At 37.2% G+C, this 16,736-nt stretch overlaps 1 protein-coding gene across 1 annotated transcript in view; it reads right to left on the bottom strand.

Moving 5' to 3' along the window:
• Window positions 1-16,736, bottom strand: part of slc4a8 (solute carrier family 4, sodium bicarbonate cotransporter, member 8) — a 90,149-nt gene that overhangs the window by 43,966 nt on the left and 29,447 nt on the right. Inside the window, exons 2-3 of the mRNA XM_002933706.5 lie at window positions 7,993-8,074; window positions 1,132-1,278 (exon numbers count right to left, since the gene is read on the bottom strand). Coding sequence (XP_002933752.2) covers window positions 1,132-1,278; window positions 7,993-8,074 — 229 coding nt within the window. The remainder of the gene's footprint in view (window positions 1-1,131; window positions 1,279-7,992; window positions 8,075-16,736) is intronic.

The following is a 16,736-nucleotide window of genomic DNA, read 5'->3' as shown; positions in this document are numbered from 1 at the left end:
AACACAGGGACCAAAAACCCTTAAGTTATTTGCCTTCCTGAATGAACCCCAAATCTTGGTTATTCCTTAACTCAGAAAGAGATAACCCTAAGTGTAATAACTGTACGTCTGGCACCTTCCCCTCAAATAAAAGAACCTGGTTCATATATCTATTGAAATCCTGGGGATAGGGCTGGAAATGCATTTGTGTAAATAAAATCTGCTACCTTTATTTCTATAAAATGCTCTAAATCTCACAACTGTCGAGAAATACTATACCTTTCCCTTATTGCCCTTCTTCTTCTCAGTCTTGCTTGTCTTTATAATATTATCTCTGTTCCACCCTTTTCTTTAATAACCTGTCCCTATCCTTGCTGTTTCCCACATTAGTTGGCGTGTCAATGCCATGGAGAAATTTTAGACATTTTATGGTTATCACTGTCAATATTTTACAAACCTGTTATGTTTACTTTTTTGGGGGTTAACTCCCCCTTATATGGCCAAGTATTTTGTCCAGGGCTAATTCCAATGTTTAATGTGCCACAATTTTAGTAGTCCAAAGTCATAGCATCACATGCCCAAAGCAGTCTACAGTTTGCTCTAATTTAATGTTAATGCCATGCAATACCACCCTGGGAACACACACTGGTGCTTTTCAGGCTACTAATTGATGAGTCTGGTAATTCTGCATGTGAGCTTACAGGCTGCAACTTACACTGTGCTGACAAACATTTAACCCAAATTCCAGACAATCTTCTGTTAAGAGAAGTTCTTACTGTGTTTCTATGGTTCTGTTTCTGGGTACAGGTCTGGACTTATGAGTTGCCATCTGTCCAGTTTTTACATGGAGAGCTCGGTTTTCAGTAAAGGTGTCCAGGTCAAAATTGCCCGATTGGTTTTCCACATTGGGACAACCAGGCAGGACTCGCTGGCACTGATGCGGCGATCAGGCAATGGTAGATTGCCAAGCCATAGCCCCGCCCCAGTTATGTGATGAAAAGTCCCGTGATTTTAAGGATTAGGTTCGGTATGGATTAGTCGGAATCCGAATCCTACTGTAAAATGTTGAATCCTGGATTCAGTGCATCCCTACCTAGAATATACCTTTTCATTATAAGTTATAAGTAATTGGTTACTATACAAATTTCTTACCATGAGCTGAAGACTCATCATGACCTTCTTCCTGAATAACTCCTTTCATTCTATCTCTTTTCCTGTGTTTCTGTCCATGGGTGCGGTGATGTCTATGACTCTGACGCCCCAATGGCATTCGAACTCCCACATACAAGGTCCTGTGCCCTACAATGAAAATCACATACATTAATAAAAAAAACATGTAATATCACTCCAACACTCTTTCAGAGTGACCCAGAAACCTAATTTACTTCAGATTTCACCTGCTCTAACTGACTGATCCCAGCAAGAGTCAACCATTCACACTTCTGACAAACATTATGGGTCAGTTGGTTGCAGCAGGAAATAAAGTTATGGAAGCAAACTAATAAGCCAAAAACTACCCAAAAACCTTTTTTTGAAAAGAATTAATAAGCACCAACTACGATTTGGGCACATATTTATATTGGTTACAGTACCCTTTGATATTTCTGTTTATTTTTGTTGTGACTAGATGCACTAAAACAACTAGCAAATAAAAAAAAGGCTAGCGCAGTTCAGATACATTATGTTTTAATGGGTCTGCCTTACCTAATTTGGGCAGCTTAAACAGCTGATGGCACCATATACAAGCTATTGCGAATGAACAGACGATTTATTGTTTTGCATGAAGTGCTAAAATGCAAAATGTTTTTGTGAGCACAAGGCACAGTGGTCACCAAATCTGGCCACCAACCAAGGCATTTTAATTAGACTGGCAACAGAAGCCCAGAGCATGAATAGGAGAGTGCTATGGGCCTCTGGAGGGGGACTGGGTAAAACAAAGACCAGGTGGACAAAAGAAATCCAGTTTATGTTTCCACTATACCAGAGAAATTGCTAAAGGGAAACAAACTAAAAATGGAAACTCCACAGTGGGAGGATGATGCCTTTGTATCTAGGCAATATGTTCTTTTCCACCTGGCATTTTGAATCTCATTCTACTAAACAAATAAAAAAGCCATTAGAATCGGACAAGCCTAACAGGCAGCTAGAGAAGAAAATATATAAGATACAATGCTAACACAAAATAAATTAAAAACAAACAACCAATGCTGAAATACTGAAACCTATTGGTTAGCTGTTTTATTGGATTATTTTCATGGTGTTTGAGCCAAAATTAACATATATACTGCAGTTTATAATGAGGCGTTTCCACTTTGTTTATGTATTATTAAATACATTTCATAAAGCAAGACCTTTGCACCAGTGATCCCTGGAGGGATATATCACCAGTTAAGTATTCAGAAAGCCTAGCTTTTCTTTCTTAGTAAAACAAGCATCCCCCATGCCTGAAAAAAAGACATTCTACAGCTTTTATGATATGGTTATGAATTCTGAGTCTATGGACAAGGATACATCATCAGAGCAATCAATGCTGCTCTTACTTTTTGGAAATAGCATAAGATTTCCTGGTTAAAACAACCTATACTTATGTCAACATACAATTATAAGAAGATGCATGCAATATATAACATACATGTAAATGGAAAATATTGTCAATTTAAATCTTCCCAACCTTCACAAATTCAATAAAATGTAATTTAATGTTTTGTTCCCCTAGTGACTGAAGAAGAATAAGTAAATAAGAGGAGACGAGGACTATCAGTTACAGAAGGCCTGGGTAGGCATGTTATTGGGCCAGTCATTACTTTGCCATATTGGCACTGAATAGTTAAAAAAAAGTTAATTAACTGTTCTATAGTAACTTAAAATCTAATGCTCATTTGTAACTCAGCACATGAGTTATGACAAAATAGTTAAAAACACACACAGAAAATAAATACAAATAGCATTGATAATCACTTTGCTGTTTCAAGGCTCTTAGCAAGCTGTGCATTATTTCACTGGATTCTGGGAGAGGTGGGAACCAGTGGTAATTAATGATGAGTGTATTCGAGGACATTAGAACAGAGTCAAGCATTATATGTCAAAATAGGTCTACAAAAATGACCGTGGAATGATTTAAAGTTATAACTTTTGAGGATTGTGTATAGACAGGATTCTAATTATAAACAAGTGTATGAGCTTAGAATTATCTCTTGACCGGACCAACTAAACCACAGTTTACCTCTCCCTGCCAGTTAAAAAATTATATAAAACATAATGGGTGTGGAGTCTGTGTGGAGTCTACCTAAAATAAACATAAACTCCAAGAACTGACAGTTAAAGAAGAACTAAAGCTTAACTAAATAAGTAGTGCAGAGATGTTATACATTATGATTTGGCTTCTGTACTGGCCCAAGGCAACCCCAGCCCTTTAGCAGGGAAGATCTGTGCCCCTAAATATGCCCCAGTAGCTCCCCATCTTCTTTTCTGCGGATTCCCTGCACATACTCTGTGCTGCTGTCACTTACTGAGCTTAGGGACTCACACAACTTATACTGTATATATAGAATATACGAATTAGTAAATAATACAGATTATTGGTACATGGCAGATGTGAAACCGGTGCAATAGGCACCATAATTTAATATATCAGCCCTACAGCATCAATTCATGAGAGGCAAACCTTATTTTCTGCTTGATAATTTGTGATGACACTGTAAGCTCAGCTTCTCAACAGCTGCTCAGAGCCCACTGAGCATGTGCGTGTCACTGACACTTCTGACAAAATCCTAAATAGGGAATCTCCTGTGACAACTTTGAGGTCCTGATCATTACTGTTATAGAGATGCTGAACCTTTAAGCAGGTGCGAAAGTTCCATATATTAAATATGCTATTTCTGCCCATATTAATTATTAGGGTTTATTTCTCCTTTAAGGCTGCACTTGATATTCAAAAATGAATAAAGGAAATCTATAGAGCAAGCCCTGTACAACAGAAATCTTGAGAAAATATTCTTTTTGTACATAATGCTGTATGCAGGTCAGAGCCAAAGGGCTAAACTACTGTACTCAAATTTAATTTCCTGTGCATATGTAAGCATCAAAAATTCTTATAAAAAAGCAAGAAAACACACAGGTATCACAAACACAATGTAACAGTTATCACAATGCCATATATAAACGCTATTTCACAGTACAGCTAAATCTTTGCATTGCCAGGTAAAATTATAAAACCTAATCTAAAATAAAACAACAACATGCAATAAATACTGGTAAGTGCTCACACTGGCGGAAATTCAAATTTAATTATTTTCCTCCCGTATGTATTCTGTGCTTTAAATAGATGCTTCCATCAATGAATAATTATGTTCTAGCAGCAGTGGTATAAGAATATATCACAAAAAAATATCTATACTCATCTAAATATAGCTATTACCTTTCAACCTGCATATTCTTTACAATTGGCTGATGTACAAAAATAAACCATTACATATCAGTTGAGTGCATGGTCCTTGTCTATCTATAGTGAATAAGACTGCTTTGCAAATGAGACAGAAACTCATTACCACACTGATTTCTTATTTGTACAGAGTATGAGAATATCATAGACTTGTCACCATTAAGCCTGGGGACCTATAAGCAATAAGAAGATAAATTATATGTAACATCAAATGAAATGCCAGTTAGATTATGCAAATGAATGTCAAGACAGGAATAGCTGTGTTTTTGTTGCTGTGGAGCTACCTCTGGCTTTGTGCAAAATAACAAATCATTCAGTAAAAGCCAAGCTTTCAGTTAAGCAAGCAATTGGAAACAGCACTGGCACTAGGCCCCATATATATATATAAAGCAGTGCGACATACTGTGCTCTGTTTATATTTCCATTAACAAATCACAATATACAATTTAGATTTTTAAAACTACTCCAATTAATACAAATTACTAAAACCATGCCTTTTTTCCCCATTTAATGCAAAGGACTTCTCCTTTTAATTATTTGATTAAAATAACGTCAATGGGAAATGGCCTTCCCATAATTCTACGCTTTCTGGATAATGGGTTTCTGGACATTGGATCATATTCCTGTATATAGACAGACAGATTGATAGATATGATTTTTTAAGAGCCTTGTGAGATTACATAGTTTGTTTCTTTTTTTGTCCTGTTACAAAATAGCAGCAGCAAACAGTGACAATTCAATAATTCATGCAATCCGTTCTTTATAAACATAGAGAGGTACATAGCGGCTAAATGATTCATGAAACCCTACCGTCTGCAAACAAAGATAATAAAGGGCTGCCAAGTTTTCAATTTAAAACACTCTTATATGTAGCTTTTGTTTTACATTTCATGATCTTTAGAAACAATTTTAACTAGGGACCGTTCTTTCTTCCAGGTGAAAACATCCTTTTATAAGCAATAAAGCATTTCCATACTAAGGCTGAAGAAGACATAGAAGATACTCTGGGAAGATATACATTATTCATTCCAGGCAATTTACTAAGCATATGCTTGAAATGTGTTGCCTTAGTGACTTTTGTAAACAAAGAAGCATGTGCAGATTTATGAGAGGACTTTTATATGCTAAACTAATAGAGAGCGGTGGTATTTCTGGGCTTGCTAGAATAGCATTCTTAGCACTCAAATACCTCACTGTGAGTTCATGATTTTTAAAGGGGTGGTTCCTTTCAGGATGTTACAGAATGTCTTATCAGTTTTTTTATTGTCCAGTTTTTAAACAATTTTGAGTCATCTGCCTTCCTCTTCTGTCTTTTTTCAGCTTTTAGGCCTCTGGCACACGGGGAGATTAGTCGCCCGCGACAAATCTCCCTGTTCACGGGCGACTAATCTCCCCGAGTTGCCATCAGTTGCCATCCCACCGGTGACAATGTAAGTCGCCAGTGGGATGGCATACGCAGCGGCGCGATTTCGGCAAATCGCCGAAAACGCCTCGTGAGGCAACTTCGGCGATTTGCCGAAATCGACTGCACAGCGTGTGCCATCCCACCGGCGACTTACATTGTCGCCAGTGGGATAGCAATTTGGGGAGATTAGTCGCCCGCGAACAGGGAGATTAGTCGCCCGCGACACATCTCCCTGTTCACGGGTGACTAATCTCCCCGAGTTGCCATCAGTTGCCATCCCACCGGCGACGATGGGATGGAACACGTGGCGAAAATCGCCGAAAATGCCTTGCGAGGCGCAGCGTGTGCCATCCCACCGAGATTAGTCGCCCGCGAACAGGGAGTTTTGTCGCGGGCGACTAATCTCCCCGTGTGCCAGAGCCCTTAGATGGGGGTCAGGACACAGCCAAAAAAGCTATTGCTTTGCACTTTTATTACTTATCTTCATATCCAGGCTCCCTCCAAATCTTCTATCTTCAAATCTCTTTCTTTCAAGTCTCATTTTCTTAACATGTCTCAGCTCTCATTCAAACAATTGCCTATGGCTAGGGTATACTGGACCCTAGCATTAAGATAGCTAATGAAATTCTAAACTGAAGAGGTGATGAAGAATAAGGTAAATAATTCAAAATATATAAATAAAAATGAAGACTGACAGAAAAATTAGTACATTTTATTGAAAGTTAATTAAAAGGTGATCTACCCCTTGAAGTAACATAAAACCAAAGAATGTGAATTAAAATACGTTCTGAATTTATTCATAAACAAATTAGCTTAATATTACACCCCACAAATTCTGTATTTCTCATGTTAAAACTCTAGATCAGGGGTAGGGAACCTATGGCTCGGGAGCCAGATGTGGCTCTTTTGATGGTTGCATCTGGCTCGCTGCCAAATCTTTAATAAAAAAAATAACAGGGGGTGTGGCCTGTGCTTGGCGGATAGAAGACGTGTTCTAAGCCTTAGAACACGTCTTCTATCTGCCGAGTGCAGGCCACTCCCTCCTCCGCATCATATCCGGCATCCTTGGCACCCACCCTACCTTGCCCCTGCGCTTGGCGGATAGAAGACGTGTTCTAACCCTTCGAACACGTCTTCTATCCGACGAGCGCAGGCCACGCCCTCCTCTGCATTGCATCCGGCATCCTTGGGACCCACCCTACCTTGCCCCGCAGCATCCGCAGCCAAACATATTGTATGGCACTCACGGCATTACATTTTAAAATATGTGGTGTTTACGGCTCTCTCAGCCAAAAAGGTTCCCAACCCCTGCTCTAGATCATATAAAAACAGTGTTTATACTTAATCAGGGATTGTAAGCATTAAAGAGACTGTAGCCATTTGTAGTAAAATGAGTACCACTCTCGGTCCAAAGAAATTTATGCCGTTAACCACTTCAGCGCTGCGGAGACTAGCATCAGAAAAAGAAGAAGTGCTTTCTGGTTGCTGTTATAATATATGAGCAGCATTTAATGCAGGAAAAATAGGGGAGGAAAGCAGCCAATGAATAAAATGTAAAAAACTATGCAAAGAAAACAAGAAAAGATATTTTGAACAAATATTTGAAAAGATCCCAGTTAGCAACTTCTAGTATACAGCAGGTGGTGCGCATGGGTACCTACACTACTGATGGACCAGTGGTGTGCTGACTAAATCTTCATTCAAATGAATAATCCCTAAGTATGGGGGGAGAACTAAAAACTTTTTGCTCTCCGGTCAAGGGAATTGTAGTTTTCCCAATCCTTAGTGTTTTTAATTTACTATGATGACTATGTTTTTTTAATCTTAATACGAGTACCCTGACCCAAAGAGCCCAATTTTGTAGAGCTCGTATATGCTTCCAGTAGTATGTCAGTTCTGTGCAACTCTTGTAACATATCATCCTTAGTAAAGCCCATAATGCATCCAGCACTAATTAGTGAGCATGCCCCAAGCAAAAAATGCAACCACATATTATACAAACTTGGGTTAAGGCTGTCCTTAAAATATTTTACATTTAAGGCGTTATGTTTCCATTCTGGATAAAAGCATGTAACATAATTGTTGTTATCCGTGTATCAAGATTGATAATTAGAACAAACATAGGCTAAACTATTTTATCTGTAGATGTATTCATGTCCGACCTTACCTTCAAGTTCTTCTTTTTCATAGTGAATATTAAGTACTGAGCTAGTTCCACCCTGATCTACAATGGCCTCTTCATCAGATCTCTGTAAAACAAAACATATAGTTTTGATCAAACTTCTCCATTTGTGTAAAGGAGTTTCCTAATGAGCACAAAGGTTTCAAACAAGCAAACAAGATGCAGCCAACACCCACCTAAGAAGGCCTGCTTTAATGCCCTTTTAATAGATACAAAACATGTTTCCACTGTATTAAAGAAAACTATTATTCAGGCTTCCAGTATTCTACTTTAACACACGATATATGGATATAGTTAGAGAAAAAATTTTCATTATTATTGTAAAGCTTTTGTTATGTTTGCAGAGTTTTAACAATGATTTTAGCAGTCTTGCACATTTATTAATCTCTAATTTAGCTCATGGGAACCTCTATGTCTTCAAACCCAATGATAAGCAGAGACTGGACATGCCATGAACATAAGGGCAATGCAGTCCCTAGTCAGGCTAGATAAGAAGACTACATTTATGCACCTAATTTGCTGGTCTTGACTGTTAAGATTATATATGACATTATTTATGTATATATGGTTGGCACCATACCAACCTCCCTTTATTCGCTGATATTCCAATGCTTTTAATAAATAAGCCCATTCATATCCAGCAAGCCACATGACCTTACTTCATACAAGAAAGGTCGGGTCACAAGACTCTGTTATAGGTAACATACTTACATATAGCTATAAAGTCAGGATTTGTATTGTCCTATGAGCTATCCCATACACTTTTTAAATAAACTTCTGGGTCCTGTTCAATGTTGTATAAATTGCCTCCAATAAAGTAACCTAGACCTTCCTGAGCCAGTGAAGTTGATGTAACCTCTGTTCCACTTCAGGTACCTGGGCTAGAATGCAAGCACATAATATATGTAGTCATATCCAGATTTACATGCTTGAAACCAGCGTAGAGCTAAAAGATATGAGCTAGATCTTAACTAAGACAGGGATACTTAGCCTTTGGGCCAGAACCCAAAATTGGTCTTAAAGATGTTTAAAGATTTTTTTTTTATGATTCACTTTAAAAGAAAAGAAAAATCCATTTCACTGTAGGTTTAAGGCAACCCCTAGTGAATTTAATCACTACATTTTTCCCCAGACTAATGCTCCTTTATGGAAAAAATGCACCAACCTGGAGATGTCCCTACCTTGCCTTTCTTGAACTGCACATGCATAGAATATTAAAATAGGAAATGTGAAAGTCTAGCATGTCTACATAAACAAAGGAGACTGCTGGGAAATTAAGCTAAGAAAAATATATATAGGATTATAGGATATATATATATATATATACACACACACACACACATTGAGATTATTTGAAGCAGTTGAACTTGATAGCTTATTGTCTTTTTTTTCAACTCAATTTAAGTATGTAACTATGTAACTGATAGCATTATAAAAAGACTATGTGCTGGCTTTCCAAAGACAAAGACTAGGCACTTAAGTGGACAGTTTTTCCTTGTTACAAAGAAGCATACTAATCCGCACAAATATGGATGTAAAAAGATATGCCAGGGTTTTATTGCACGCTGGAAATAAAAAAAAAAAAGCAAGGCACCCAAATGACTGCTGACAAAGCAGGTGCGTAAGAAAGATATGCCATGGTTTTATTGTACTTTTTGGAAATATGTAAGTAAATTAGCAAGTGACTTCTGACAAGGTTGGTATGTAAAACTATTCTCATGTCTTCACTAGTTTTTGCCATAATTGTAAGGGAGGGGGTGGTCAATAGATTTCCAGCACATTAAAATTGCCTCTTTAGCATAGTATAAACAACTGCAAATAGCACATTCTGGACCAGAGCTGTAGGCCCCCCTGTTAAACCTAAAAGACAGAGCTCTGGGGAGCGAATTTTTGGTAGAGCAATCATCTCATTCAGGTACCAGAGAACATTGCTCCAAAATCTTTGAACTATTGGGCATGGCCAAAACACATGAAACAGGGAGCATATTTCATCTCTGCATTTAGGGCACTGATTGGACACATTGCTGTAGATCTTTGCTGTAGAACGGCTGGAAAACCTTTCTGAGTTTGATCCTTCTGTGCATGTTTTTGGAAGCTTCCCTTAGAACACAACGGCACTTTGCAGCTTCAACCTTGCCCAAGGAAAGTCACGATACCGAAGCTTGAATGAATCCGAAACTTTCGTACTCATTGGGAAAACACGATCATTTAGCATAATTATTGACGCACAGTATGAAAAAGTCGCACAAATTAGCAAAAAAATAGGCAAAAATACGCAAGGTACGAAAACAGAAAAAATACGATTTTTTTGTATTTGGAAGTAATCGTGCTTTGATGAATGGGCCCCTTAAAGTTATGATTTTAATTGTATACTTTTATTTCTAAATTACACTGTTTACATAGCAAATAATTTACTCTACCATTTAACATTTTATTATTGAACCAATAAATGTATTTTTTTTTAGTTGTAATATTGGTGTGCAGGCGCCATCTCAGTGCATTGTGAGTCTGAGCTTTCCGAAGGAGCCAGTGCTACACATTAGAACTGCTTTCAGTTAATCTATTGTTTCTCCTACTCCCCTGTAACTGGAGGAGTCCCAAGCTGGACTTGGATTTCTTACTATTGAGTGCTATTCTGATATCTACTGGGAGCTGCTATCCTGCTCCCTTCCCACTGTTCTGCTGATCAGCTGTTGGGAAGGGGGCGATATCACTCCAACTTGCAGCACAGCAGTAAAGTGTGACTGAAGTTTATCAGAGCATAAGTCACATAGCTGTGGCATCCTGGGAAATGAAGAATATGGCTAGCTCCATGTAAAATTTCAAAATTAAATAGAAAAAATCTGGGTTTTTGAAAAAAGGATATTTAATGCAGGATTCTGCTGGAGAATCTCTATTAACTGATGCGTTTTTAAAAAAACATGTTTTCCTATGACAGTATTCCTTTAAGGTATGAAGATCCAAATTACTAAAAGCCCCCTTTTCTGAAAAACCACAGGTCCTGAGCATTCTGGATAAATGGTCCAACACCTGTAATATCAGTTTTAGAAAATAGAGAATTTAAATACTGTATACTGTAAACCTGTATACTAAAAACAATCATTTATCTCTGTTGTGTTCCGAATTGTCTATAAAAGCTGAATGGAGAGAGATGACTGGCACTTTTAGAGTAAAGGTATGGGATCCCTTATCTGGAAACCCCTTATTCAGAAAGTTTAGAATTACAGAAAGGCCATCTCCCATATACTCCATTATAAGCAAATAATTCTAATTTTTAAAAATGATTTCCTTTTTCCCTGTAATAATAAAACAGTACCTTGTACTTGATCCCAACTAGGATCTAATTAATCCTTTTTGGGGTCAAAACAAGCCTATTGGGTTTATTTAATATTTAAATGAATTTTAGCAGACTTAGGTTATGGAGATCCAAATTACGGAAAGATCCCTTATCCGGAAAACCCCAGGTCCTGAGCATTCTGGATAATGGGTCCCATACCTGTACATCACCAGTTACAATATATCTATATATATATATATCAATTGTTGGTGATGCAATCCATCCTAGACTGCTAGTGGGTTTTGGTTGATGCCTAGCTCTTCCAATTTACTTTTCTACGTGAACTTGGTACTAGTAACATTTACAGAACTATAAGAGTGGAAGTGATTTCTGAAGATATTCACATCTCTAAGGGAACTAGAGGTATGAACACAATTGGCAAAAGAACTGACAGACTTTAGATAATCTAATATTTAATACTTTATGTAAGGTAGGGTTATTTTTTAATCTTACTGGAAGAAAAAACTCAAATTATGATGTTAAAGAATAGGAAAGTTACTAAAAATTATTAGAAGTTGAGGAAACTGTTGCATTACAACTAATTTCCCGAATAAATTAGACATCTCTAATTAGCCTGCATTTAAATCGCATACAAAGGCACCAAAATCTAGTAAATGAATGTTTATTCACCACTACTTTTTTAAAAGTGTGCTTATGGCTATTGACATTTTGTTGCAAGACTGATGAATTTTGTTTGAATACAGTGAGTAAATTTAGAAAATGTAATAACTATAACAGTAATATAAATATGAAAGCATTTCTTTGACTACAGAATAAAGCATATTTTTCCAACCTATTTGTAAGCATTTTTTGTTAAAGTTTCAGGTTTAAATTATCTGACCAGCCAACAGATCAGCTGGAATCTGGTCATTTAATATGGTTATGTACTGCATCTGCAGCATTATCTGTTGCTTTTATAACTCAGCATGATCTATTGGACCCTTCCACTTCCTAAACATATAGAACTCATTTTACATTTTGAGGCAGATTTGTCAAAATGTGAGTTTGGAGCTTAATACACAAAAACACCCATATACTATTCATTCCTATGGGATTTTTAGAAGCGTATTTATCAAATAGTGAGTTCTAACTTTCACCCATTGATAAATACAGGTCTAAAAATCCCATAGGAATGACTAGAATGTGGGTGAGTTTTTATGTATTAAGCTCTAAACTCACATTTTGATAAATCTGCCCCTTAGAGTTGCCACCTGGTTGGCTTTTAACCATCCTAGCCAGTAAATCACCAGCTAGGGCCGGCACTGGTGTTACAAATTAACCAGCAATGTACTTGCTGGTAAATTTGTTATACCCTCTCCGCGCTTAGCAACTTATCAATACTCACAGGCCCCTTCTTTGCCCCACTCATTTCCTCAACCATTTACCAATAAAATTCATCCTTTCCCCTCCTGATCCACCCATTTTTCTGCCCCCCCACGTCATGGCTTCAACCCCCAAATCACATCACAACCCGTCCCATCATCCTCTGCATCAGTCTCTACCTAATGGAGCTTTCAATTTACGGTCTCTATCACACACTAAAGTCAATTTTATCAGAAGCCTAAATGCCTTGAAGTATGGGAGGAAATTACAGTACAGGTATGGGATCCCTTATCCGGAAACCCGTTATCCATAAAGTTCCAAATTACGGAAAGGCCATCTCCCATAGACTCCATTATAAGCAAATACATCTTATTTTTAAAAATGATTTCCTTTTTCTCTGTATTAATAAAACAGTATCTTGTACTTCATCCCAGCTAAGATATAATAATCCTTATTGGAAGCAAAACAATCCCTATTCAATAGGTTTATTCAATATTTAAATTATTTTTAGCACAGACTTAAGTTATGGAGATCCAAATTATGGAAAGATCCCTTATCCAGAAAACCCCAGGTCCCGAGCATTCTGGATAATGGGTCCCATACCTGTACCTCCAGGAAACCCACACAGACACAAGAAGAACACACAGAGCTCTTGCATATAATGTCCTGGTGACCTCTATCCTATGACCCCAGTCGTACAAGGCAGGATTCCTAACAACTAGCCCTGCCTATGGCTAATTTCACTGGACAGCCTCTACCAATACATTATCCTTAACACACTCCCCAGTCTCTCAAAGCTGATGAGAACTGCATGATAACTTTGTTAAGCAAAGCACAAAGCATCATTACTGTTACATTAATTGTTAATCTTTCATAATTCCTGCAGGCAAAACAATAAATTGAAAGAGACAGATCATTCTAATGAGACCGATGCTTTCAGAATTAAAAAAAGAAAATAAATGAATAGCAACAGAAGTTCTAGCAGAATTACTGGCAAAAGCATAAAAACACTCTGTTCACTTAGCAGTTATTTTTAAATATATAGAGAGGCTGTTTAACATAATGTGCGTAAGACAAAGACTTGCATATCAAGTGTTATTAATACTTGAAAAGGATACTATATATGGAATTCTACAAGATCATTTATGCTGAAACAGCCCCAACTAAGATCTAGGACCTGTTTATTTTGTTATAAACAGAAATAAAAAAAAAACCAATTAAATTTATCAACTAAATTGCGCTGAAATCCATTTACAACATATTTAAATGTTTACATTTTTTCTCTCACCCAAGATAAAGGCGTAATGATAAAAAAAGTGATTTTCTCACATTTTAAAGAAATGGCCTGCTTAGAAAAATACATGTTTTGTGTTCAACCTGAATTATATTTCTATTACAAACAAATATCCTCTCCTGCTTTGTGGCAATCCCAATTAGTCTTCGGCATGCAACATTGTTCCCTGGGTGGTTACGGTGGTTACAGTGATAGTCATTTTTTCTTTTAATTAGTAGACTTAATTTCACCCCTGCACTCTGTGACTAGCAATATCTCTGATTACATAGCACTGATGTGCTAACAGAAAAATAGTTTTCAAAAATTTCTTGTCTTTCTGTATTATTCACTCCAATATATTTTACCACAAGCAATACTTCCCCATAAAATGAAAATTCATATCGTAGCAGGTATACACTTTTAGGTAAAATAAATAAAAAAAAACATAAAAAAACACAAAATCTAAAAAGGTACACTTTATACAAAACATCCTCTGCTGATTCACTACACATACCCTGAGTTACTGTACATCACCTGAATTTGGAAATCGACTCACAATACACAATATATACGTCATGCAGTAATTAAGTTACTTTCACAGTACGAGCTAGCATACAAACCAGTACAAGAATAAGCCCTACAGAATTAGCTTCAATGACCGATGTAACCTCATTGTTTTCAGTAAACTGCCGTTTATCTTGTATTTTTAACAACAGCCCAGAGTACAATGAGCTTTTGAGTCACATTGGCACTTAAAAGGTCACCTAACAAGATCAGAAGAAGGGGAGCTGCTGTGGACCTCTTATTGCTAACAAATCAAAATGGTTGAAGAGACCACCTCATATCTATGCAAATAGACAAAGGGGATTGTGGGAACTAATTCCATAAGGCTCGTAAAAAAATTCCATTTACATGTGTTTATTCTATAGGCTAAAGCCCACCCACTGGGGTTTTAAAGCAGAAGCCAGGATAATAGCTGATCAGATTCCCAACTACAGATCCGTTTCGCCCTTCAGCTTAGGTACAGCCAGGAGTGGGGATTCACAAACAAATCAAAAGGGTTGAGGAGACCGCCTCATATGTATGCAAATAGACAAAAGGGATCCCATAAGGCTCCTAAAATATTGCTGTAATACTTCTGTGGCCAATGGAAAAAAAGATTTCCAAAAGGATGCCATCAATGGGCAGTCTCAACATGCACAGAAGATGGTGCCCAGTCACTGTAGAAACACAATAAATAAAAGGTAGAAAGCAATGACACATTATTTTAGAATGCCACTCTACATCACAATAAAAGTCAGGGTTAAGACACACAGTCACTTTAACAGAGCCATTTCTGAAGGTGTATGTTTTTACGCTCCACTAGAGGAGAAACCCTTAAAATGAAAATATTGAATTTACCCTCGATTAGTTGCCTTAACAAAACCATTCCAAGAACACACAGTAAAACTGTTGGACTAGAGCACTGAAAGAGCTTAACAGGAAAAAATACATACAAAGAGTAGCAAAGTGGTTGCCGCTGATGCTTGTCTTACAATTTTGTAAATCTGGATTAACTTATTAGGGAAGAAGCAATAATGAGCAGAAAAATGGGTTGTTCTGAGCAACACAACTGCAAAAATGTCAGAAAAACAAAACTGCGCTTAGCAAAATAAGGACTTTACAAGAAAGGTATTGGTAGTGCCGTGATTTGGTTTACTCAAACTAGATTACATTCTTCAATTGAAAACCACATGAATGGTCATTTATCATGGAAAATTGAAAAAGAAACCCCAATTCAGTCTTTGGAATCATCAAGGCAAAGAAATAACACTGACACCACATAAATATTATAGGGACACTCTATATTAAAAGAAACCCAAAATGTTAACAGGTGCTCCAATAATGGGTCATAACTTTAATAGTATGGAAACAAACTATCTCCCAGAAATGCAATTTTAAACAAGATAAAGACAAAAAAGACACCTTCCATTTTATTCACTGTAAACACATTAGTATTCTTACCTCTTATTTTTTTTTTAGGAAAAAGAATACGCTTCATATGCATGCTATTTTTCTTCATTTTCTCAGCCTGACCTTCAACTCAAGAGTGGCATAAAGAATTGAAAATCACTTTGGAATGGCCTTTTCTGGAAATCATTTTCAATTACAGTCATTCTATGCTGAGATGCATGCAAAGTGTTTCATGTGTGAAAAGGACATAGACCTGACCAAAATGTAGATGCAGCAGTACCAAATAATAAGAAGGTTTTTGAAGCATCCCTTTGATTCTCACTAACCTTTCACATCAGAGTACAGTAGTGCTAGGTCAGTGAGCATTCTGCTGTAATGGTTGCAAGCTCATTAATGTTTTAATGCCGATATTTGGAGAATTCACAAGAATGTCCTCTTGGAGGGAAAGAGGAAATAAGCTTCACAGTTTTAATTTCTTACCAGACATACACTGATTATCTTTAAAATAAAAGTAAATTCACTTAATTCATTCATGTATCCCTCCTACTAGTGCTTAGGTCTCTCCAACTATCCTTGCCCTCTTCCCTAACCTGAGAAATCAGTACGCAAACACAGAGTGAACACTTCTAGCAAGGTATAATTACTGGCAAGTTGCAGCAGCGCCAGACCTAAGGCTAACAGCACACCTGGCCATTACTCCAAAGGCAGGTAGTGCACAACCAATAATGCCTCTGTCTCCTGCCATTCACTTTATTTCATTTTCCCCAAAATATGTATTTTCAGGCCGAAGTCCACTCTGCACAGACAGGGACAGGCAGATACAAGTAAAGTGAAAATTATGAG

This window comes from Xenopus tropicalis, chromosome 2 (genome assembly GCF_000004195.4).
Source record: "Xenopus tropicalis strain Nigerian chromosome 2, UCB_Xtro_10.0, whole genome shotgun sequence".
Classification (NCBI taxonomy): domain Eukaryota; kingdom Metazoa; phylum Chordata; class Amphibia; order Anura; family Pipidae; genus Xenopus; species Xenopus tropicalis.
The sequence above is the reverse complement of the archived record's forward strand: the minus strand, read 5'-3'. Positions and strand labels throughout refer to the sequence as shown.